At 33.0% G+C, this 24,413-nt stretch overlaps 1 protein-coding gene across 2 annotated transcripts; it reads right to left on the reverse strand.

The window, feature by feature from the left end:
* Nucleotides 1-11: 11 nt before the first annotated feature.
* LOC125072071 (ceramide synthase 5-like) lies at nt 12-24,249 on the reverse strand. 2 transcript variants are annotated; one of them, XM_047682573.1, is made up of 8 exons: nt 23,909-24,249; nt 23,016-23,136; nt 3,894-4,115; nt 3,472-3,693; nt 3,197-3,315; nt 2,362-2,506; nt 1,839-1,926; nt 12-965 (listed from the first exon to the last, which is right to left on the reverse strand). In XM_047682573.1, the coding sequence occupies exons 1-8, from the start codon at nt 24,085-24,087 to the stop codon at nt 889-891; spliced, it is 1,173 nt and encodes a 390-aa protein (XP_047538529.1). In that variant the 5' UTR covers nt 24,088-24,249; the 3' UTR covers nt 12-888. The 2 variants fall into 2 exon arrangements, with proteins under 2 accessions (XP_047538529.1, XP_047538530.1); XM_047682574.1 differs by having other exon boundaries at nt 1,839-1,930.
* Nucleotides 24,250-24,413: the final 164 nt, after the last annotated feature.

Raw genomic sequence — 24,413 nt, forward strand, 5'->3', positions numbered from 1 at the left:
TTATACGTACTTGTAATATGTAACATTTTCATTATTTAATTCTTATTTCTATATGATTGTTTTGTGCTATTATGTAAAGGAATTATAGTACATTTCAATGGCAGAAGGACTAGAGATGAACAAACCTTAGATTTACATTTTCCATGCGATTTGCAAATAGCTCCGCTTTTTTGTACACTATAATCAGTTCTTTATTAATATGTCTTTATTTTAAATACAACACTGTTGCACATAGCATATAAATAATATTCCTTAGCTCCGATAACATCTTCGCCGACATTTTTGTACGAATCCATTATAAATACTCAATCGAATCAAATGTCAATTCAAGATCCAATTGTTTAGTTATCATTACCCCCTCTGCCATTGGAATTACCTACAGAAAGAACTATTCACTAAAAGTATTCTTTTTAAATTAACTTAACCGACGGTGGTCCCATGCCGTTTTTTACGAACACCTGACCCACATAAAATAAATGCAAAAAGCGAAGGAACATTAATTTTAATTATCTAAATATATAACGAAATATAAAAAAAAAAACTTTTTGGTGTATTAATTTTACATTAACGACTAACCTACGATTTGGAATTTTGACTCGGAAACTTTGGTACAGACAACAAAAAAATCCCATCAACAAAGACAGGATTAAAATAATTTATAAAAGAAAAAAATATGGTTAATTAAAATTCCATATTAAATACTACTAAAAAAAATAAAACTATAATTATAAAAACAATCTTAAAAATAAAAACAAAAAGACAGTGTAACATGGCAACACTGACTTCACATAGTGTTGCTTGGGACAAATTAATAGCATATTCGGTGTTTTTCGTCTAAGCTGGGTTATTTTAGTGTAAATCATAGCGCTTGTGATATTATTCGATATATTAAAATGTATTTACGTTCTCCACACCGCTGATGTCCAATTGGATGCTGATATAAAAATGCTGACCCCTATGTACTCCTGAAAATATACAAATAGTTTTATTTTAGTTAAGGAATAATTATCGTTAATAATTTTTAGTGATAATATTTTAAAAAATAATAAATATAATTTAAAACTTATAATATAACTTAACTTAAATATTTTTATAGGTATAGACAGGCAGACTGGCAAGTATGATACCTGCTGCGAAGTGGCCAATACGACCTCCATACATTTGCAAACTCAGCAACATAAACCAGATAATGTGGAGTCAAATATGCATGCATAACACTGGCTGAATCAGCCCAACCGAAACACACCAATACAAAATAGCTGATTCACAATGTTTTTCTCGCATTAAGCGTTACTAGTACATCATGCTATGCCGCAGGGGGCTGTGATATGTAGCAGCACTATGTTATAATATAGTCTACAATCTACACCTCCCTCAGTAATTATGCCATGTAACGCATATTTTTTCAAATCAGACTTACATTAGTGCGATCAAATAAACTCTCGAGCGTTATAAAACATTATTGCTTTCGGTTGAAGTAAATGATGCGTAGGTACCACACCTACCCAGACAAGTTTGAACAAAGCCATATCATATTTAATAGCGGCTAACATATTTTTTAGATATTGATCTCTTCGTTAAATTGATATCGGCGTGCAGAACAAGATGTTTTAATGTGTGTGTGTGACGGCTAAGAGTTTGTGGTTGTAGGGCTTTGTGCAAGCCCGTCTGGGTAGGTACCACCTACTCATCAGATATTCTGCCGCCAAACACTTCTCAGTATTGTTGTATTCCGGTTTGAAGAGTCAATGAAGCAGTGTAAGTACAGGCACAACGGACTGTAGAGTGCCGCTAATAATGTTATTAAATATATTAATATCTGTAGGGATTTTACTCACTTTTTGCTATTGTATCTATTAGGCGTGCTGTGATTGGACTGATGAGAACTATCGCTGACGTCTGAGCTAGAACTTCTGATATCGCCTTCTATCTGAAACGAAAAATATTCATTGGAAAATCCATGTTTAAAAAGTTACCTTTAGTACATTGTATAATGAAAGAAATTTCTAAGCAATCCTCAGACATAAAACTTTAAAAAAATATACGATGACGAAAACATAGGTTTGTTTTAAATAAGTCTAAAACAAAACAAAAACGATTTGTTTTCAATGTTTCTTAATCATTTAAAACAACTCAATATTTAAAAGAATATAATTGGCGTCGATATTCATTAATTTCGACTGATTATCATTAATTTATGGATGAAGATAATCATCTTTGGTCAAAAAAGTTGGTTTAAAAAATGCCCATGTGTTTCTAAGCTGCTGTACTAAAGAGTGCTTGAAGGAACGGTATTAGTTTACATGAAACTATTCTTTAAAAGCAATTCAAAACGGAATATTGAAAATGTCTCAAACTTACCTTTCCTGCATTGATTGCTTTATAAGCGACCTGCAATATCAGCCACGTCCACACCAAATGGAGGACCAGTAACAAACACAGCAGGGAATTGAAGAAGTAGTACGCAGGGAACATCGGCAATAGCATCGGTGCTCGTATTGACGTGCTGAAAAGAAACGTAAAAACTTTAGACCAATTGCAGAATCGGGCGAAAGTTTGAATAAATATTCGACCAATAGCTAGTGCAGTTTAACTTTTTGGCAAAATGTTGTCCAATACAATATGTAGGTTTCCTCGATATAAAAGAATAACTCATTCTCTCGTAGGCTAGATGAAAGATCATAAACAAACCTACATAACATGACAAAACTTTTATTGGCACGGATTTGCATAATATTTACAAATACTATGTCTAGTTAAGAGTTATTTGTAGTTTTCAGGTCTGACAGTGTTTTACTCCACCGTACGAATCCGACTGCGGTTGTGTGACAAGAAAGCAAAAAAAAGTTCGAGGTGTTAACAGTGGTTTGATTTTCAAAATTTAATTTAACGCTTCATAAAAACTGATGCCTAAAATTGAGCTAAAAAAATTCGACGAAGACGTTTTTGCCATTCCTTCAATATTTCTTAATTATCGAGGATATTCCCTTACCCCACTTTCATGGTTAAATTCATACTCGTATATATCATAGATATTAACAACTAGTTCGTGTAATGTTAGTATAGAATCAACTAAAATGATATTTCTACCAAATAGCTAGACTCTAATGACATTTTATACAGACGTAAATTGTGCTACGGCATAAAACCGTTTATCTTAATTATTTATTTCATTAAAGTGAGTTCAAGAACAAACCTCCAAATAATGTAGAACGGATATATTCCCAATCTCGTAACGATCCAGAGTATTGTAAAAACTGTAAATATAGCGTCACATAGCTTCTGATAATTCGCGTATTTCGACGCCTTCGCAGCCTGAAACATACCAATATAAATACACAATCATATCACATACTCTTTGAGGTTTGTTCTTATAAAACCAAAGGCATTTAAAATTGTAGAAGTAGGTCACACTAAAAAACTGATATAATTTAATGCAGTTCATAAATATATCTACACCAATGATTTTACCTCTAAGAATATTTCAGCACAATCGTGCAGCAACAGCACCAGCGTCCCGATACGATACAGGTTGCAGACCCAGCTAAAGGACAGCAACGCAATGGTCGCGAGGTGGTGCACAAACATCTGCCAGAAATCTTTGCGTCTCACGTCCGAGAACTGCGACAGTGTCAGCGACCAGTAGAACGCTGCTGATATCATGTAATACCACCACACGTCGCTAGTTAGACCCTGAAAAAGTTAAGAAATTTAATTAAATTCCTTTTTCGATGGCTTTTACTGTTGGTAACACTGAATTAACTGAGAATTATTAAATGATGTCATTAAACTAAATTCCGGTAACATATCTTTGTTCAAATAAATTAATTATATCAGAAGGTATTATTGAATATATCGCATTTAGTAAATAATTGATACATTTCTACACCAACCTGATGAGGATACCCAATGTAACACTGATCGATATCCCAGAGCCACTCCTTGTCCGACAAGATAAAGAACCCGTAGGAGAAGTTAAAAATATAGAAGTTACACCTCCACGCATTCTCGCAAAATTTGACGAGCGTCGAAGGTTTGTCCTGACTACGACGGAGACGCCACCACCTCTCTACCTGCCGTTCTGATAAGTCCAACTGTTTCGCTAACGCGCATATCTGAAATTAACATTTTTGTTTTGGAACCTTATTATAAACTATTAGAGCAAACATCTGCGCTATGAGTGAGTTTTTATTTTAGACAAAAAAGCAAAAAGATACTGAATTTATAATTGCAGTAAATACGTGCAAAAAAAGATAAAATTGTTAAAACAATTAGAATAAAATTTAAGACGAATAATTGTCTTATGATAAGAACACCACAATTTGAATATAACAAGTTGGGGATAGAATTGTAGCCGAAAAGTTGCCACTTTTTAGATGGCGCGTTGAGCGATTTCAAGGCGCTTCATAATAGTTTTTGGTGCACCACCCCAACATGAGATGCAGGTAATGAGAGATTGGCGTAATGCGCACCCTGCTTGTTAGTAACTCAATATTATATTTAAAATTAAAATGTTTATCAAGGACAATATACTCAAGTCAAGTCAAGATACTAAATTAATTCTATAGGAGTTATGGACATTGACATTGCTTGAGTTGTTTTATTGGAACAAGAAATAAGATTGAGCATTACTGAAATTTTTGGTTGTGAGAACTATCATTATCATCATCATGATGTCAGCAATAAAGTTCAATCAGACAATCACCAATGCGATTATAGAATATTTACTGCATTTGGGGCATAATGAGACCTGGGCTCTGCAATTCGGGTGGTTTTGATGATTGATGGTTCGGATCTTCTCACTAATATTTTGTCGAGTTTATTGAGGACGAGTGAGCGAATGGGTGTGCCAGGTGTTAAATATCTCATGTGTTAAGCCAGAGGATAAGCTATATCCATGTATCTTTTCGGCTTCCATCCATCCTAATCAGTTATTAATAGAGTCTATATTCATTGAAGCTCAGCAAAAAATTCACTCTCGCAAAGGTCTCGCTTTGATTAATATATTTCCGTCGTACATCGTTCATGTCGTGAATCGCAAGTTCCCGAGAAGTTAAAAATTTATATGTACGTTGGAAATACTAATATCGTACATTGTGAATAGTCCTCACCGATCTAATATATGCAAGTTCGAAGTTCACAATAAAAGATTAACGCTTAGTTTAATAATAAAAATAGCATGCGAAGGGAAAAAATATAGATCATCTTTATAATCATCTACAAAAATGCTATGTTTTACTCTAAGATTCACAATCTTCGAGAAAAAGTTCGTCACCCCACCTATGAGGCAGTGTACTTGACTCGTTTTTCCCGACAGGCTTACACCACAGTATATTTTACTGCAATTTAATGGGATGTGAGGTCTTCTGATGTTTTTTTCTCCACATTCATTGCCCATTCAGTATTACTCATCACATAAATTTCCCATGTCGTACCCCTAATTAGATAGAAGTACGAATTCCTGCTATCGAGTAGGTGCATCGTTTTATCTGATAATAAAACGTTATCAATACCAATACCGCTTAAAACCAAATAGTATACTTAATTATTGTTAGCCAATTTAAAATTACTTTCGAAGATAGATTTTACAAGATAAAAATAAAATATTTGGTAAGTTTGATTTACAATAAGCATTTCTAAAATAAATTTAGACATGATTGGCGCTAAGTACAAGAAAAAATATTTATTCGGTTCGTTTACCATAGAGCTAATTATTATCATTAGTAGCATAACACTAAGATGGATACTTTATCTATAACTATTAGAAACAGCTGCCGATTTAAACATTTTTATGTACCACTTGGTGGTAGGGCTTTGTGCAAGCCCGTCTGGGTAGATACCACCCACTCATCAGATATTCTACCGCCAAACAGCAATACTCAGTATTGTTGTGTTCCTGTTTGAAGGGTGAGTAAGCCAGTGTAACTACGGCACAAGGGACATAACATCTTAGTTCCAAAGGTTGGTGGCGCATTGGTGATGTAAGGAATGGTTAATATTTCTTACAGCGCCTTTGTCTATGGATGGTGGTGACTTACCATCAGATGGCCCATTTGCTCGTCCAACAAATATGAGCATATAATTATGAGACAATACTTAATTTTTTGGGAAAATTATTATATCAAAACAAATAACTACAAAGTTCGAAGTAGAGGACCGTTAGGCAGAAAAGTGCGTTGTGTCGAAACCGTTTGAAACTACATCGATTTTGATGTTCCTTTTTGAAGTGACACGTTCTTATGAGGGGGTAAACCGCTTCGTTACTTCCCTCCTTTCAGGCAATAATGATCCTAATCATGTAATGTAATTCAAGACTTGTAACTAAGAATAAAATATATTTTATAATCAATTAAAGATTTTATTAAAAAATAACCTTTCCTCATATTTTCATATTAATACACATAGAATTTAAGTAATAACTAGTTCAACTTAGATTAGTTTAAGTTATCACTTCTGTCGGGCGTCCCATGACGCACAAATCAAACTATTATATTTTAAAAATTGACGGAGTCTTAATTTTAAATAAAACGTTCATTTTTCCTGCACGGGATTATAGCTATATTATTTACGAGGATAACGAGGATTATGATCGAGTCGGACATATGTTCTAAAATACGTAGAATGGTCCTCTGAGTTCAGTCCGGCTAGCGGACTTTTCATTAAACGTTCGGCATTCCACGTTCGGTTTCTTAAGAGGCAACGTAAGAACATGCATTTTTTGGGACAAAGGCAATAAAATAATACATCTAAAAACAAAAAACACTTTTATGTACTTAAAAATGAAATAGCCATCGCGAAGTTCATTAGCAACAGAGAAAAACGTAAAGCGTTTGAATTACAGGTGCTTACGAAACTGGGTCGCTTATACTCAAGGTCTGATGTAGGCGATAATTGGATGCTCAATGGACGCTCATTGTGCTGAAAGATTCCAACTGCTAAAATATTCGCCTTTGTAAATTGTATTTCAGACTAAATTGACTTAATTAGCAAATCATTTTCTATTGCTTTATCTATATGAATATTATACGAAGTATTTGTTTGTTTGAATGCGCAAATATCTGAATCTACCAGACCGATTTAAGAAAATCTTTCTGCGTTAGATAGTGCATTTATTGAGAAAGGTTTTAGATTATAGCTTATTTCCAGGACAGGAAAGGACGGGGTCAGCAATTAGTTAAATATAAAAATCTTTGCTAACAAGGAGTCTTCATGTGTCACAACTCAAAGGTTCTTATCTTCATAATATGTCCTGGTTTTATAGCGAGACAGATTAAGAAGATATCTATAATGTATAAATAGGCAAAGGCCAAACAGTACAGTACCTTCTCCTCTTCTGTTTATCAACCTTCGCTTGAAAGTTATCAATATATATTTTTGAAAATAAGCAAAGAAAAAAAATATTCAAAACATGCGAATTCATAATATAAAATATGACTCAGGGTTTAGTTTACGATCATGCATAAGTTACCATTATACTAATCATATTCTAAATACGTTATTAATTACTAAAACAATAATTTTCATAGGAAATGTAAAAATGTCGTATCTTGGATATCGTAACTCCTCAGCGAATTGACCGATTTAGGTCATATTTACACGCTATATTTGTTATGTAGGCGAAGTTGAAGAGCAAACTTGGTACAATGGTTTGAACGTTTTACTTGATGCAGACCAGGACAGACTTTGAACAAGCCTGTCTGGTTAGGCACCACCTGATTTGGTTTTGTTCCACATTGAAAAGTTTGTGAATGTAACAAGTACGAGGGACCCCATTATATTCCCAAGTAATTGACGGTTGTCTATGGGCAGTGGTAGCCACCTCCAATCAAATGGCCCTTTTTGCTAGTCTGCCTTCCTATACAAAATGAAACTTAACCGAACACTGCGGGTTCAAATCCGAACAAGCACCAATGAGTTTTCATGTGTAAAATTTGAGTAATAAGTTTAATGGAAATCTTAACATGAATCTGGTCAAAATCTTCACCCCAAGAAGACGCCCAGAGTTTGGACATTTACACATTTTTTTTTAGTCATAATGCCCAGTTTGGTTCATAGCTCTCATAGAATCCAATGTTCATACATACAAATATTGGCATTAGGCATTGTCGTCTAGTTATTAATTTGTATAGACATATTGTTATGTTTTCGTGACGTGGTTAATTTAGTAATAATGATATAAAGTCGGATCACTTATTATAAGTAGGAATAAACGCCGATCTAACGAGCAGAAGGAAGAGAATTTGAACCGAGCCGCAGAGTTACCGCACTGCGGTTAAGTACGCGTATCTTTAAATTGTGTATATCAAAGTCGATTTTTACCTCTGTCCGGTTGTCCGTTTACCTCTTATTAAAAACATGATGGAATTTAATAATATTTTCTCATAATCAAGGTTTTATGAAATGTGTGATATTGTTGGATTCATATGATTCTTTATCAAATCGTTAAATATACTTGAGAGCGCCCGTAATTTATGTACTCCCAATTCTGTGCCGTAGCTCTTAAAAAAATCCCATACAGAATAGTCGGCTTATGAAAAAAAAATGGCAATTCAATTTAATTATACGTAATAGTAATTTATAAATACTTATAACAATAAATATCATATTTATTTTAGGTCTTTAACAAAAAGGAGGGATTAACCGGTCCACACGGTTTCATCCACGTTGAGCGTTACCACTTTGGGTAGTAACAAGGTATTATAATTTCTTTCTTAATAAATGATCTTTCTAATCTATAAATATTTTACCCTTAAATAATAATAAAGATTTATTATGTACAAAGTCGCATGAAGCAGTTAGTTCTTTTAATAAACAAGTTTAACGATTTTCACCACAAGAAATGTCTGAAAAGATTGCTTAAAATCCCAATTATTAATTCGTGGAATTCTTAAATGTTACAAAGGTTTTAGTAAACGACATAAAATCCCCCTAAATCCGGCGCTTGTTAAAACGTAACAAGTAATTCAGCAATTACACAAGTACATACTATAAATGTCATTATCAAATTGACATTTATTACCACAGATTAAATGACTTTGATATGACTTTAATATATCACTTGTAATTAAAGGATTTCTTTAAGACTTACAAATACTGACCGAATTCAGTGTACTTTATCTAATTGAATCGAAGGTTAATTAAATAAATTCCGTGTTAATAATGGTATCTCAATAGATAAAGTAATGCAATATAATACATTTTTCTCCTAAAAACTAGAATTGTTCATAATTATATTTCAATATTAAACAAATTAATAGTCTTATCTTACTTAGGGTGCCAAGTCTATTAACAAAATGTCAGTTTGTCGCAATCGAATTGAAACTTGATCGTTGTCGTTCATTCGTGTATACTATATTCCAAAGATAACAGGAGAAAAGACAAATAAACATTTGACAGCAAATTGACGCGATATCATTGGCCGAGAGCTTGATTAATCTATGATATTCACTATTGATTTGCGAAAAATGGCGTTTTGAACGTCGACGACTCGACAAAATTGTTATTGGAAATTTAGAGGTAAAATTAAAGTGGATATAAGTAGTTAAATGTGATAGTGTTGTATTATAAATAAATATATATTAATCAAGAGCTGTAAGGAGTGCTCGATATAGCTGAGTTATTAGCGAATCGCATGAAATACGTAAATCTAAGGTTTGTTTACCTTATTTCCTGCTTCTATTGGAATAGAATATAGATATTATTTAAATGCAACGATCCAGTTGGAGTTCGGTAAAAGTTGGATCGGATTAAAATTGGCTTCGTCTATACAAATGCTGTGGACCTCAGTTACGATTAAGCTGAAGCTAAATTTTGTAAAGTATATTTGAAATTGGATCGAAAACATATTACCGTTATCAATTAGTAGAATTGCCCCCAACGTATAATGCCTTTCGTATGAACTTCGACAACTTTTTGATGACTTCCGTGGTCGAGTAATGTGTACACCGGTTTTCATGGGTACGCCACTCCGAGGTCCCGGGTTTGATTCCCGGCCGAGTCGATGTAGAAAAAGTTCATTAGTTTTCTATGTTGACTTGGGTATGGGTGTATGTGGTACCGTCGTTACTTCTGATTTTCCATAACACAAGTGCTTTAGGTACTTATATTGGGATCAGAATAATGGATGTGATGTTGTCCAATATTTATATTATAAGAGCCGACTTTTTTTTTAAACTGCTATCAGCGACACGTCTCTTTTTTTGTAAAACGACCGGCATTACCATATCTATACATATAATAATATTGGAGTGACTGTTTGTTATATGAACATATCCGCTTTTAATTAAATACATATATATGTATACACGGTACATATATTTATTTTATTTATTTTATACCAAAATATATTTTTTTCAATTTTTGTCTGTCTGTTTGTTCCGGCTAATCTTTGGAACGGCTGGACCGAGTTTGACGATACTTTCACTGGCAGAAAGCTGATATAATAAGGAGTAACTTAGGCTACAACAATAATTTTTTTGTTAAATTCAAACGCGCACGAAGTCACGGCCACAGCTAGTTTATCATAAATATGTACAAAATTAAACGCCAAGTTATGTAGGTATAAGATACTAGTTGTAAATTAAGAGATATGTGTCGTTACTATTAAAAGCAAGTTAACATCGACTTCGTAAAAGTGCTACATGCTTTTTAACTACATATAACTATAGCTAATAAATGTTAGGAAACATTGTAAAAAACATTTAAACAGGAGTAGCAGGATTATATATGTCTAAATCTCATTGACTTCGATTCATATCATTACATAGTATAAAACAAAGTCGCTAACCGCAGTCCGTCCGTTCCTGTGTATGCTTAGATCTTTAAAATTACACAACGGATTTTGATGCGGCTTATTTTAATAGATAGAGTGATGAGGAAGGTTTATACGTATATACATGCACAATATAGTGGAGAAACACTTATAATTTTAGAGGTTTCTAATGTTATGTCGTATATAAAAACATATTTTGCATTTACATTGCCAATTCTGGCTGAACCCTATAAGATAGATCAAAATAAAGATCAGATTTAAAACGCAGGGACATAATAGTTTGTATTGTCTAATGACTGAAAAACTGTGAGTATAAAAAGACACTGTAGTATATTTAGTACAAGCTAAGCACCCGTGCGAAGCCGGGGCGGGTCGCTAGTATATAATATTTGACAGTCCGCCAGAAAGGTACGTTAGTCTACGAAGAATTTTTCAAAAATAATCAGTGTTTAATGAACCAGTTATCGCCCGCAGTTTCGCTTGTTAGGCAGTAAAAGTAGACTATGTCCTTCCTGGAAGGTCAAGCTTGCTTCATACCAAATCATCTAATTCGGTTCATTGGTTTGGCCGTAAAAGAGTAACAAACAGACAGAGAGACAGATAGAGTTGCTTTCGCATTCATAATATTAGTATATATAAACAGTAAAAAAAACTCGAAACACTTGGCCTTTAGTAGGAGTAGTAGTGCAAGAAGCTTCATTAAAAGTATAACACCTCCTTATTGCCACCACTGGTGACAGGAGGGCTGGTGCGTATTTTGCCCAGAGGATCGGAATTGCGATACAACGGGGAAACGCTACTAGCATACTTGCCACAATTCCACGCGGTCAAGATCTATACAGTAACTATTTTTTAATTCATATTTGTATAAAAAGGACTTAACGTTAATAATTCTTATTAAACAGTAAATTAAGACTTAATAACTCATAAGCGATAACAAAACAATATAAGGCGTATAATATTTACTACTATCGGAATCATTGTAGTCTGTAGTGTAGATTGGAACTAGGATGCAAATCGCTAAACATGAGTCGTGCGTTAAATCACCAAGCAATTAGTTTGTTTTTCCTGTTCGCCATAGTTCGACGATACAATGTTACTCGCCAATCTCCGTAACACATTTATTTTTAACATGCTAATTGTTTTAAATTTACCTATTACCTACTAGAATAATTATTAGTCTTTACAGTGTTTGAAAAGAGAAGGACGAAAAATTGGTTGGCAATTCCCCGAGCCTAGGACCTAGACAAGCCACTTACGATTCTCGCTTTAATTTTGAGAAGAGATTTTCCGCGTGATCGAGAACAGACGTATTTTATTGAATTAAAATGAAATTCGAAATAGCATCGAAATCTCTTCTACCCGACACAGTTCAGTCTTGATATAAATATTGGTATATTGGTACAGAAGCAATTTGAGACAAATTAGAAATATCGTCGTTGTTAATTTGTTTTAAATTGATACTTGTTTTTTTTCTTGTATTGTTGACCGATTGACAAACGGACCACCTGATGGTAGGCGGCCACCACTACTTATAGGCATTGGCGCCGTAAGAAATTTTAGCCTTTCCTTAGATCACCAAGACGCCACTAACTTTGAGGCAGAAATGTTATGTCCCTTGTGTAGTTAAACTAGTCTATGCACCCTTCGGTAGAATATCTGATGAGCCCTACCACCAAGTGATTACTTTTTAGTTCTTCTTATTGTCCCATTGCACTGCGCTATCTTTTTCAAACCTGTCTGTCTGTCAACAGTTTTTTTTTTATTCATACTTTCGCATACGTGTAAATAACTTAGACTTTCAACCGTCACGCCACGCTTACTTACGTCTTTTTTGTTAAATATTTTAACGTTAAATTTTTTAACGAAACAATAGTGATACTTCAATATCCAAGGAAATCATCAGAAAAAATTGTAATTATAATATATTTACGTGATTTGTGTCAAAGCTGAATCACGCTATCAATATTTTCTGTGAAAATTACTATAAATACATTCAACTACTTATATTGTACTTAGCTTTACTTAGCTGTTTATACAACACCGATTTATTTCGATTTGTTTGTACCTGTTAGCCACATTGGCTATTGATATTCAATCCTGATATTGGGATCAATATTGTCTCAGAATACCCTTGTCCTATTTCATTTTACTAATTAAGGCATTCATGTTAATAATTCTTACATAAATATGATAAATTACATTGTTATGTTATGTTAAGGAACCTTAAAAAAAGATTTTGTACTAGATTAACAATTTTTCAAAACTAAACGTGTCTTGTGATTTTTGTAGCTATAATGTTGTTCGTAATAGTGACATTAAGTAAGTTATCTTTTACAAATAAAACGAAGGTTTACTAAGATGATAGTTATGAATTAAAAATCAACATAATTAACAGATACATAATGTTTTTAGCCTAGTCATAATGTTTTATGCCGATCAAGTCCCTTACTCCATAGTGACAAATCCACGGCAAACTATGGGATCTGAGATATAGATCTTTTCTGACTTTAATTGGCACTGGCTCACTCACCTTTTCAACCGGAACAGCGTGATATTTACCGTACAATTATAACAACGTGATGTTTATAATTATATCATTCAAATGGATCTTAATTTAACACGACGTAATTGAACCAAGGCCGTCCTAGATTAAACAGTGTGATCATTCGCGGATTATGCATTATCTTTTACTTCAGATACAAACTATATATATATGTTCATAACACATTAAATATTTAAATAAGCCATTTGTTAAGCCTGTAAGTTTTACAACTAGGGGATCAATATTTCAAATTATTACCTTTATTATTAATACGGGTAGTAAATTTTGCATAATTATTACTACTAAAGTCGTCTTGTCGGCCTATGGCGGTGCGGTGCATAAATGGAAGTTTTACGTTTACGAAGAATAATTGATAACATGAACGTGGAAAACTGAGGGTGACAGTTTATGACTAATATTATATACTTAGTTAAGCTGACTGGCAAAGCGGTCACCTGATGGTAAGTGGCCAAAACTGTCCATAGACGTTGGCAATGTGAGAAATATTAATCATTCTTCACATCACCAACGTGCTGCCAACCTTGGTATCAAATAATTTATGTCCTTTGTGTCTGCAGTCAGACTATAACTAGTCTGACATCCTTAAAATGGAATAATATATTAAATCTAGCCTGACGAGCTAGCTCTACCACCAAATAAAAGCTCGTAGTCTTTAATTCTACATTCCATCTCTTTTCAGCCCAATCGGATTGCTGGACTAAAAATGACTGAGTGATCGAATGAATTTGAACTATATTTCCTAATCATATATACACGTGCCCTATCCGTGTAAATGTGTCACGCACACCATTAGGATGGCTTCTCCTTCAATATTATAGACAAAACTGCTACGATTAGTAAATTTTAAAATTTGAATTACGAAAGAAGTTAAGAATAAAAAAAAATAAGCAAGCGTGTATATAGATATATCTATTACATATATATTCTGCCAAGCGTGATAGCAAATATTTAAATAAACTATTAATAAATTTACTAGATTTTTTTTTAAAATTATTTTATGATTTTTAGAAACTGCGTCGACTGCAGGTAATATTTAATTCAGTTCATTCATATCTAATGCGGCAAATACTTTTCAAACTAATATTACGATTCGCTCAAAACATATATTCGATGAAGTATTTTTAAAAATAATTAAAGTGCCTACGAAAATGGCATGATAAGTGATAATGATTACAAATTTTAATAAAAAACCAAACAATTCGAATTAAGAATCTTAATTCAAAATAAAAACCTTTTTTTTCAGATTTGCCGTGTACTGCTGGACGAAAACCATAGAATGCCAACCATCCCCATGTTGGGCAAACCGCATCCTTCCCCTTACCTGCCACTTTTAAATCGTCGTTATAAAAACGTTACTCTTTCTAATTGATTGTCAAAAATCTACCATCTGTTTGGAACCTTTCTTCGGGGTCAAAAGCATGAACAGTGAATTCAAATACTGCATGGAATTTTTATCTCCTGGGTTCTCGATAGATTCATTAATCATACGAATTCTCAAGGAATGAAGGCTCTACTGGGCTGTCTCACTTTCGTCACGGTAGCATCCAATGGCGCTCGCCGAAGACCGAAGTAAGACGTCCTGGGCACCGGCGAGTCCAACAAACCATCAGTTCCCAGGACCGAACACTTAGAAGCGCAATGCGTTTTTTCCAGTGAGAAGAAGAAATGTATTCTCTTACTCTCTTTGGAAAGGTTTGGAGGTTATCCTACCACGCATGCGGTTTGGTGTATACCTCACGATATTTTCAATCACCGCTGAATCATCATCATCCTCCTGCCCTTATCTCAATTTTACTTGGGGTCGGCGCAGCATGTCTTCTTCTTCCATACTTCTTCATTTTCTTTTTCATTCTTCCAAACACAAATTAATTACGTGAAATTTCAAAGGTGCTCGCCCCGGTTTTATCTCGCTTAGATATAAATTATCTTAACATCAATAATATACAACAATTTCGAATAAATAAAATCTTATCATAACTTATATATTTCAAGTACTATAATTTAATGTTTTATCTCTAAAAGACGAAAAGATTCAATGACTATATATGCAGTTATCATAATGCATGGCATCTGAATTGAAACTAACGATAAAAATGAATCATTACTATACTGACTTATCTAAAGTGGACTTATAATACCATAATGAGTAATTCAGCTCATCGTAGCATTACCGAAGCTATTTCGCCTACGGAAAATCTATGGTCCAAGAAAACAGACCTTTAAAATTAAATTTTGACATAAGTTTCGGAGTGTTTATTCGATAAGCTACGAGCAAGAAAAGTCATCGGTACTTACGTATGAAGTAACAAATCATCCTTAATCAAAGTTATTGCACTTTAAATTTTACACAATAGTTTGCCCTTAATATATTCTGCTAGAATTAAAGTTAACCGAGTGACTAGCTGTACTAGTAGAGCTGTTTTGGTAAAAACAAATGAAATCGAAACTATCCGTAAAATAGAAACATAGTCAGTCAATCATGTAAGGTCGGAAAGTGATATGACTATACTAAAATAGGTATACGAAATCGTTTGTCCTGACTGACTGACCTGTGACTACACGAATACTAACATTATAAAATAAGCCTATGTTTCGAATTTTAGTTTTCTAGATTAATTTTAGCTGTGCGTTGATAATAATCAGTCAGGGTGTTTCCAGGTCTATTATGCAAAAACGTACATATATAAACGGTCGGCCTATATACAGGTGTTCCAGATATTATAAAAACCGGTCAAGTACGACCCGGATTCGCTTTAAGGGGGTGATTATAATGCTGATACGCATTATGTCTCTCCAGGTATTCAAAGACTTATGTTTTTAATTTAGTTTTTTCTGTTATTTAATGAGGTCTTTTTAAGTAGCCGCGTATATAAAATATACATATAAAAATTTTGAAAAAAATAATTCCTCGTGATGGGCCAGTTTGTTTTATATACGCTCGAAATCAGAATTTGTATCATTACGCACTATTTACGTCCGTAATTAGGAAACATTACTTAATAGACTTTATATGAATATCAAAATTAATTTTTTTCGTTCAATATCTTCAGATATCAGGCAATGGTTCAAGATTTCCGTAACAAAAAAAAAACGAACAATAACTACAATTACGAAAACCAATTGAAAACTACTAAGAAATACATGTAAATAAAAACAGTAAATCAGAACATATAAAAATACAAAAAAAAAAGAATTTAATAATCTACAAGAAAGCGTAACTAAAATGAAACAAAATCTTTATAAACTCACAGTAAATGATCGAGGCGACAACAAATAGGCCAATGAATAGTAGCCCACATACTTTTTGTAAGTAACTCCAATTATAGTAGATATGTGTGCTCTACAATTGCCACAATCATATCCAATAGCTTTAATGGTGTCTTCATGAAAACAATTGACTTTTCAACTCATTACCTTTCATTGAATTCCTATGGCGTCAATGTATTTACGAACGATTCTATTGAGGTTTTCTTATTTGTAACGTCACTGCTAGAAAATATTTCGAGATATGAAAGAAAGTCGATATGGCCCAGTGGTTAGAATATTCGGCACCGTAGCCTCTTTTTGTGAGACCGACATGGTCCAGGTGTCAGCGGAGCAGGAACGGGAAAAGGCCGATCCTACTGGATGGAAACGACGAAGATGTCGCATCGGCACTTCTACAGCCCAATTTCCTGGGGTTTAAAAAATAGAGCGTAACCCTGGGACTATGTATGGGCGTCAATTTCATATGACCCTGAGGAGATCGGTAACCGGGATGGCCTCGTGCTGCCGCACGCACTAGTGAGAAGTACGGCAGGTGGAAAGTGTATTCAAGCAGCGAGTGGAGCAGAGCATGGGAAGGGTCACGAGTATGGGTAAAGGCACCTTACGATACAACCGACACGTTCCCGCAGTGTTTCCGATCCGTGCCGAAGATTGCTGTGGTTTTAGCGGCTAAGAATCCCAAATAACCTTGGTAATAATCCCGGTTTAACCTTGGTATGTTTTGGACTTGCTTTCTAAAAAAAATCTAATATTACAGTATATATCTCTTACTAATATTATAAAGGCCTTTCGCCTTTATAACATTTATTGTATGTTTGTTAGTCGTTCACGCAAAAACTAATGAAGGGTTTATAATAAAACTTTACATTGAGATATATTTATACATCAGAATAACACATAGGCTATAATTTATAAAAATATTGTGTGGATAATACTTGACAATCAATCCCTAAAACGCGAAGGAAGCCTCGAGCAAAAACTAGTTTAAAATATTCTCGGCTTCTAAATTCTCAAAGATTAACTCTGTATAGCTGCTGTAGTTATAGGAAGGGATAACATCTTAAATCTTGATGATTATTATTGATATATTTATGTGAATTACATTTTGACGACCTCCGTGGTCGAGTAGTGTGTACACCGGTTTTCATGGGTACGCCACTCCGAGGTCCCGGGTTCGATTCCCGGCCGAGTCGATGTAGAAAAATGTTCATTAGTTTTCTATGTTGTCTTGGGTCTGGGTGTTTATGGTACCGTCGTTACTTCTGATTTCCATAACACAAGTGCTTTAGCTACTTACATTACATCAGAGTTATGTATGTGATGTTGTCCAATATTTATTATTTTTCTTAGATTGAGTCCTCCTTACCTTTTTTCTGATAATTTATGTTCAATGTTCAAGGCAATGATAAGTCGGTTCAGTAACTTTTTCTACTCTATGTGTCAACCATATTTTTTTACATTCATTTTTGAAAACAAAAATCGTTGACAATCTTTAGTGTTATCATTAAAAACATTTTGGAACCAGAACGTTATTTAGCATCGCTCATGTTAACAGAAGTTAATAGCTTCCATTAACTGGTTGAATTTCGACGAATGGACGAACATTATGAACAATAGTAAACACTACGTGTGAATTACATTTTGAAGTCGAACGTTGAAAATACAAATTGTTAAATTCCTCTACGTTATGGTATACTCCATAATTTGATTAAGGCACGATAGCAAATGGTACTAAATGAACTAATTTGTCAGGACTCATAATTCGCTATTTTTGGCATCTACGAATGAGAAATTTCTCATTATTTCTATCCGATAACTTGATCGAAATATAACACTACCTAACTTTAGAGTAGAGATAATTATAATACAATTTCATACTTCAGACATTGCGAATGCACAATATCTAAACTAAACTAATATGATATGACTAAAGAACTCGCTATCCTTTTTTATTCAACGTGCAAGAGACGTACGGCAATATTGAATAACCCAGAATATTACTATATCTTTGTAAACTTCACCCAGTCAGGTTTAAGTATATATAAATAACACAGATTTAGCAAATCAAGTGTTAATATTTTTTATTATGTCATAACGTGAAAATTATAGATAATACAGACAAAATTAGGCAAAGGAATCGTGATTCTGTCATGTCTTTTTACTGCACTTTGAAAATACCGGCAATATTTAAAAATAAACTGTTCTCTTTGTTTTAAAAAGCATATTCATAAGATTACATCACCCACATGGGTCGTTCTACATGTATTCATAAAAATCTCAAGAATTGATTACCCAAACTTGAATTAAAAATTGAAATAAAAAAAAAAAGAATTTAATCTATGGATCCTTATGTGCCATCTCTCATCTCGGCTAAGCATACATAAATATAGAGCATATAAACTTATTTTATTCCGTTGAAAAATGTAATTAATAAGATAATATTATTTTTAATTATTCCTCCTTATTGTTTTTTAATTATTAACACACAGTCTTCAATATTCAAAACTAGTAATTAATACCAATTAATACAACCTCCATGGTAATAAAAACACATCAGCGAACAAAGATGTGAATATTACCACAATGTTGAAATTGAAAACAAGGAAGCGCGCTGAAAATAATAACCCAATTTCAGTTGAAATAAAAAACAAAAGCCAAACAATATATTTTATTAACAGAAGAATAAATAACGTAATATATTTAAGAATTATTTAAAATTTGTAGTCACAAAAATAAATATGTTATTTAAGTCTAATTCTTCTGTTTGCGGTGATTTGGTAATTCCAGTCATTCAAAATAATTGTCATTGACGCTGTCTGCTAAATCACTACATATTATAAAATAAAGTCGAAAGACAACAACGACGGGGCTTTGCGCAAAGCCTTAGGGACCACTCATCAGATCTCAGACTCATTTGCAAAAAAACAATACTTAATATTTTTATATTTCAGTTTTAAGGATGAGTGAGCCATTGTAACTAAAAGCACCAGAGACACAACATATTAGTTCCTATGGATGATATTGCATTGGCAATGTAAGGAATGGTTAATATTTCTTACAGCGCCAACATCTACGGGCGGTGATGACCTCTTACCATCAGTTGGCCCATTTACACGTATATATCATTAAAAAAATATATGTCATGATTTGATCATTCCTAGTTTCATCATCCAAGTTTGTAGGGTTACATTCGTATGTACCGAAAACTATGTAAAGCTATTGGTTTTGCATCTGATTACTTTTGGGACATGTTGAATTGGCGTCCTATTGTTTCATAAGAGTGAGGAATACCGAGAGAACCAATGTCTGCGCTAACATTTGTGCATTAAAATATCCCTACCGTGTCTGTCTATCTGTCTGTATGCGATAAACTCAAACACTACCAAACGGATTATCATACGGTTTTCACCACAGAATGCAGTAATTCACGAGGAAGGTTTAGGTGTATAATAATTGTATTAGGGTTTGTGTAATTCAAATCAGTATGACATTTCAGCTGCGTCTTCACTCAAGGAAAATCGATAATTTTTGTATCAACAAATTATTCTTTAATTACGATTCAACGTGTTTTAAAATCTCTCAAAATACTCAATAAGAACTATATCTATATTATAAATGTAAAAGTAATCTGTCTATTTGTCTGTTGCTCTTTCAAGGCCAAACCACTGAACCAAAATAGACGAAGTTTGGTATGAAGCAAGCTGAACTCCAAGTACTTTTTTTTTATATCTAACACCTGATGACCAAATAAGTAGATGATAGATAACGTGTAGATGACATTCCTTGATTTCCATACTAAATAATATTGTAATTGTATAAACGTAGAGTAATTCTCAGCCTGTAAATAGGAATTACTTACACTCCCGTGCCTAGAAAAGGCATTAAGGTTGGGGGGGAGGCATACCATATTACTCTGCATAGGCTCATTAAAATCAAACCACATACTATGTGACCCCTTCACATTCCTCTATCTCGGTTGGATTCAATGAAATAGACCGTGACATTCTGCCATAAGCATTTTGATATTTAAATGTAAGATATGACATATATATACATGAAAATGTCGTCATCACAACAATCGTCAAAACGTACGTAGCATTTAAAATCCTGACATTAAAAAACCATAGAGAAATCACTTAAGACTTTCGTTATCAATTTTATAAAAAATTAATTCGTTTAAAAATCCATATGCTATGGCGGTATGCATGTGCTAAGCATACCGATTTTATATACATACAATACAGCGATTAGCCCCTGCCTAGTATGGGTACCCCTAATGCACCATGCACACAAACCTCACCTATGTTTTGACGTTACATTCGAACTTCCAACACCACGACGAAATTTACGAAATACTTTATAACGTCCCATGCAAAATCACCATCCGTAGATGGTTGAATTATACAGAACCTTAATACTCGTTTATTCAAGAATTCGAATTCTTATATATATACATAGTAATATAGGATATCTCTTTTTAAAAAATTGACATGATATTTTTCACCAAACTATTTACCGACTAAACTTTATTGATTTACACAACGCACGCCATAGAAGATCTCAAGCGGCACGATTATATCCCTCTTTATCAACATATCATATATACGTTAGCCAATTAGCACAAAGTTATCATTAACTATCTACTTTCTTCGATAATTCATCTCTCATAGGTGAAGGAAGAAAAAAAGTCAACAGATATGGTTCCTGAGATGAGCGCGAGCATAAAAAAACGCGTCAGCAGACTACAATCTATACTAATATTGTAAATTGGAAAGTTATTCTGTCTGTCTGTCTGTTACTCTTTCACTGAACCGAATTTGATAACATTTGGTATGAATCATGCTTGAACCCTAAGAATGGATAAAGGCCTAAAACGACCCTAAAAACGTCGGCTAGACGAAAACGAACGACGATTAGATTGTAAGATATAGACCAAAATTTAACGCGCTGTGTTTTTTTTTTAATACATTTTACAAAATAAAGCAATGTTTTATACCTAATTATATATAGGGTATATAACTAATTAAATATCAAGTTTACAGAGCTGAAGAACCAAGCATAACGAAAGCGAAACTCATGTGAAATCAACTGTGAAGCTATGGCTATATGCAACTAAGTGACTTCAATATTTCTAATTATAGATAGTAATGAAATTAACGCTCCAGTTTCTTTTCGAGAGCCGAGTTGGCTCAGTGGGTTAGGTATGACTTAACTGAAATTGAGATTGCGGGTTCAAACTAGACAATAATTTAATTGTCATGTGTTTAATTGGTTTTCAGTGAATGAAAGCATGGTGAAATACTTTGCATCGTGAAATTTTTCGACATGTGTATCCACCAACCAGTATCAAAGGAGCGTGATGGAATATTATCCAAGCATTCACCTCAAAATGAGTGGACGCCATTGTCCAGACCATCTGTTATTTTTTATTTTTTACTGACGTAAATTCGATTCCATAAGCGTTATTTAATTGTCAATGCAATTATGGTATTTATAAAAAGATTAGTCATTTCTTTTTTACTATATTTCTTGATCAAATATTGAATGTTTCACTTTACGATAAGCAAACTACATATTTTCATTGACTTTGGATTTATTTACATTCCATTTTTAAAATACTATCAATCGTTCTTAATCGCTATCGACGTAAATTACAACAATATCTTATGAACATTCAAATTTCTATTCATTCGCGCCAATTCTGTTCGAATGAAAAAACGATTAATTGAAATGAATGAAATATAGATTATAAAATATAAATATAGGTGAGTGAATGGATATTATTTTAAAAAAATTCAAACTATTTGTGCATAATTTTTTAGAAGCGTTATCTACTTGAGCTACATAAAACAGTGCAACATTTACCTTATCCTTGCTCAAAAACAACTGAAAAAAAGGAAGCACAGTTAGAGGATTAACTAGCGGAAGGATTTTTAACACATTCATTAAAAAAACACACACTTTTTTGTGCAACATGGAATTGATTTGACACAAAATAAAAGTGTATAAATATTTATTTTGATGATGCCTTAGTTTCAGAAACAATGTTATTTCTTTTATAACTTTGATATTAATACTGGCAATTTTTTTTTGTATTATCTATGCCTTAATACACACACACAACAATACATGCACATACAAATAAATTTACGATACACTCACAAGCACACACTGATATATTTATCATTTAATTAAATGTAATGAGCTGAAGAAACTCTATATAATGATTCAATGAAATAAATTGGAGAACAATGTAATCTTTAAGTGAATATATATTTATTGAAAATTTATTTTAAAAAAAATACCAATTTTTTTTCTTTATAAAAATTTAACCTGGTTGTATTTTAATTATACTCAATATATCACTGGTTATTAATAAATTGTATTAAATATCATGGAGACATAACTTACTTGTTTGTGTTTAATTTTTGAACAATTGATATAAGCTGCTTCTAATGTTGGATTGTTTGGTGCTTTCTTTGATCTTGTGTTCTTAATACCTAATGACTTTCCAAACGGTGCATACCAGTACCTGTAAAAAAAAAAAACAAATTATTAATCTGTGCTGAATTTATCATAATGTTTTTGGTCTATTAGCAGAATTAAGCAACAAAAAGTAAATATTTTTTATTTCATGTGCAAACTTAGCATAGAACTAGATTTACTCTTCCACAATATTTTGTTCACATTTTGCTTCTATCCGTGTAGTCTGTTTTTGTAATAACAATGAAATAGTACTTATTTTAATTAAAATAAGTTTCTCAAGTTGTATGTAGTTGAATAAAAAATGTTATTTATGTTCTGAAATATGTTACATTGTTAACAAAAAGTTATTCAATTATATCAGTACAAACATTGTAGAACAATGAAATTTCATTTATATTCAGGATTGTTCTGATAATATTAACATTTTATCAACAAACAATAGTCGACTTTGTAAAGGATACCATAGAATTATAATGAAACCTCTTTGTAAGATGGACTCTATCAAGTTATTTAAACTTTTCATAAATAAATTAGATAAGTATTTTGCATTATCAAAAACATTAATAATATGTACTGAATCAAAGATTATTTTGTATCATAGAATTGCTATTAATAATATATAGTAATACCTGTAATTTAATAAATCATGAGTGGATACTTGGATTTGTAGTACATAAATAAAGATGAGATTACTATAACACAATATCATCAAGTATACCAAGCTAGCTGATAAAAAATGAGTCACAGAGCGTAACTATATAGGTGATAATCTGCAGTGACCTAGATGATATCGAACTTTGATTTAAAAGTTAACTCACTTTTCCAATGCATGCCGTATGACTATAAGCACAAGAGCCAAAGGTATAGGATACAAAAGATGTCTATAGTCAGAATAAACCACTGCTTTATCTGGCCCAGGAGTTATATCTTCCCAAGTTGTATTCGGCGGCAGCCACAAATCTTCATCCCAAAATTTATCCAGCAACGCACGTAACATTGTCAACACTAAACTTATAATATTTCACTGTATTTTTAAGTCATGAACTCACTGTCATATAATTATAAAATAAATAAAAAATCACGCCATAAATACACCCAACCGGGATCGAAGTCAAATATAACGTCAAACACTTTAGACAACGACTTCGACACTCCGACTCCGACTGACTTTTCTGACAGTCGACAGAGATTTGTAAACTGTTTTTGTGTTGTACCTATTTTTTCTGCAGTGACTTATCATGCGTTATTTCATAAGGCACGTACACATATCCGAAATAAATATAAAATTAGTAACTGAATTAATAATACAACGGAACATATTCT

The sequence above is a fragment of the Vanessa atalanta genome, chromosome 20, assembly GCF_905147765.1.
Source record: "Vanessa atalanta chromosome 20, ilVanAtal1.2, whole genome shotgun sequence".
NCBI classification, from domain to species: domain Eukaryota; kingdom Metazoa; phylum Arthropoda; class Insecta; order Lepidoptera; family Nymphalidae; genus Vanessa; species Vanessa atalanta.

Excerpts from the sequence above, each read along its gene's own strand:
- LOC125072071 (XM_047682573.1), bottom strand. The coding sequence starts at position 24,087 with ATGTTACGTGCGTTGCTGGATAAATTTTGGGATGAAGATTTGTGGCTG. Across the intron at positions 23,137-23,908 it reads ATACGGCATGCATTGGAAAA|GTACTGGTATGCACCGTTTG; the intron begins GTGAGTTAACTT and ends TTTTTTTTACAG. Across the intron at positions 2,507-3,196 it reads CCGTTCTACATTATTTGGAG|CACGTCAATACGAGCACCGA; the intron begins GTTTGTTCTTGA and ends GTTTCTTTTCAG.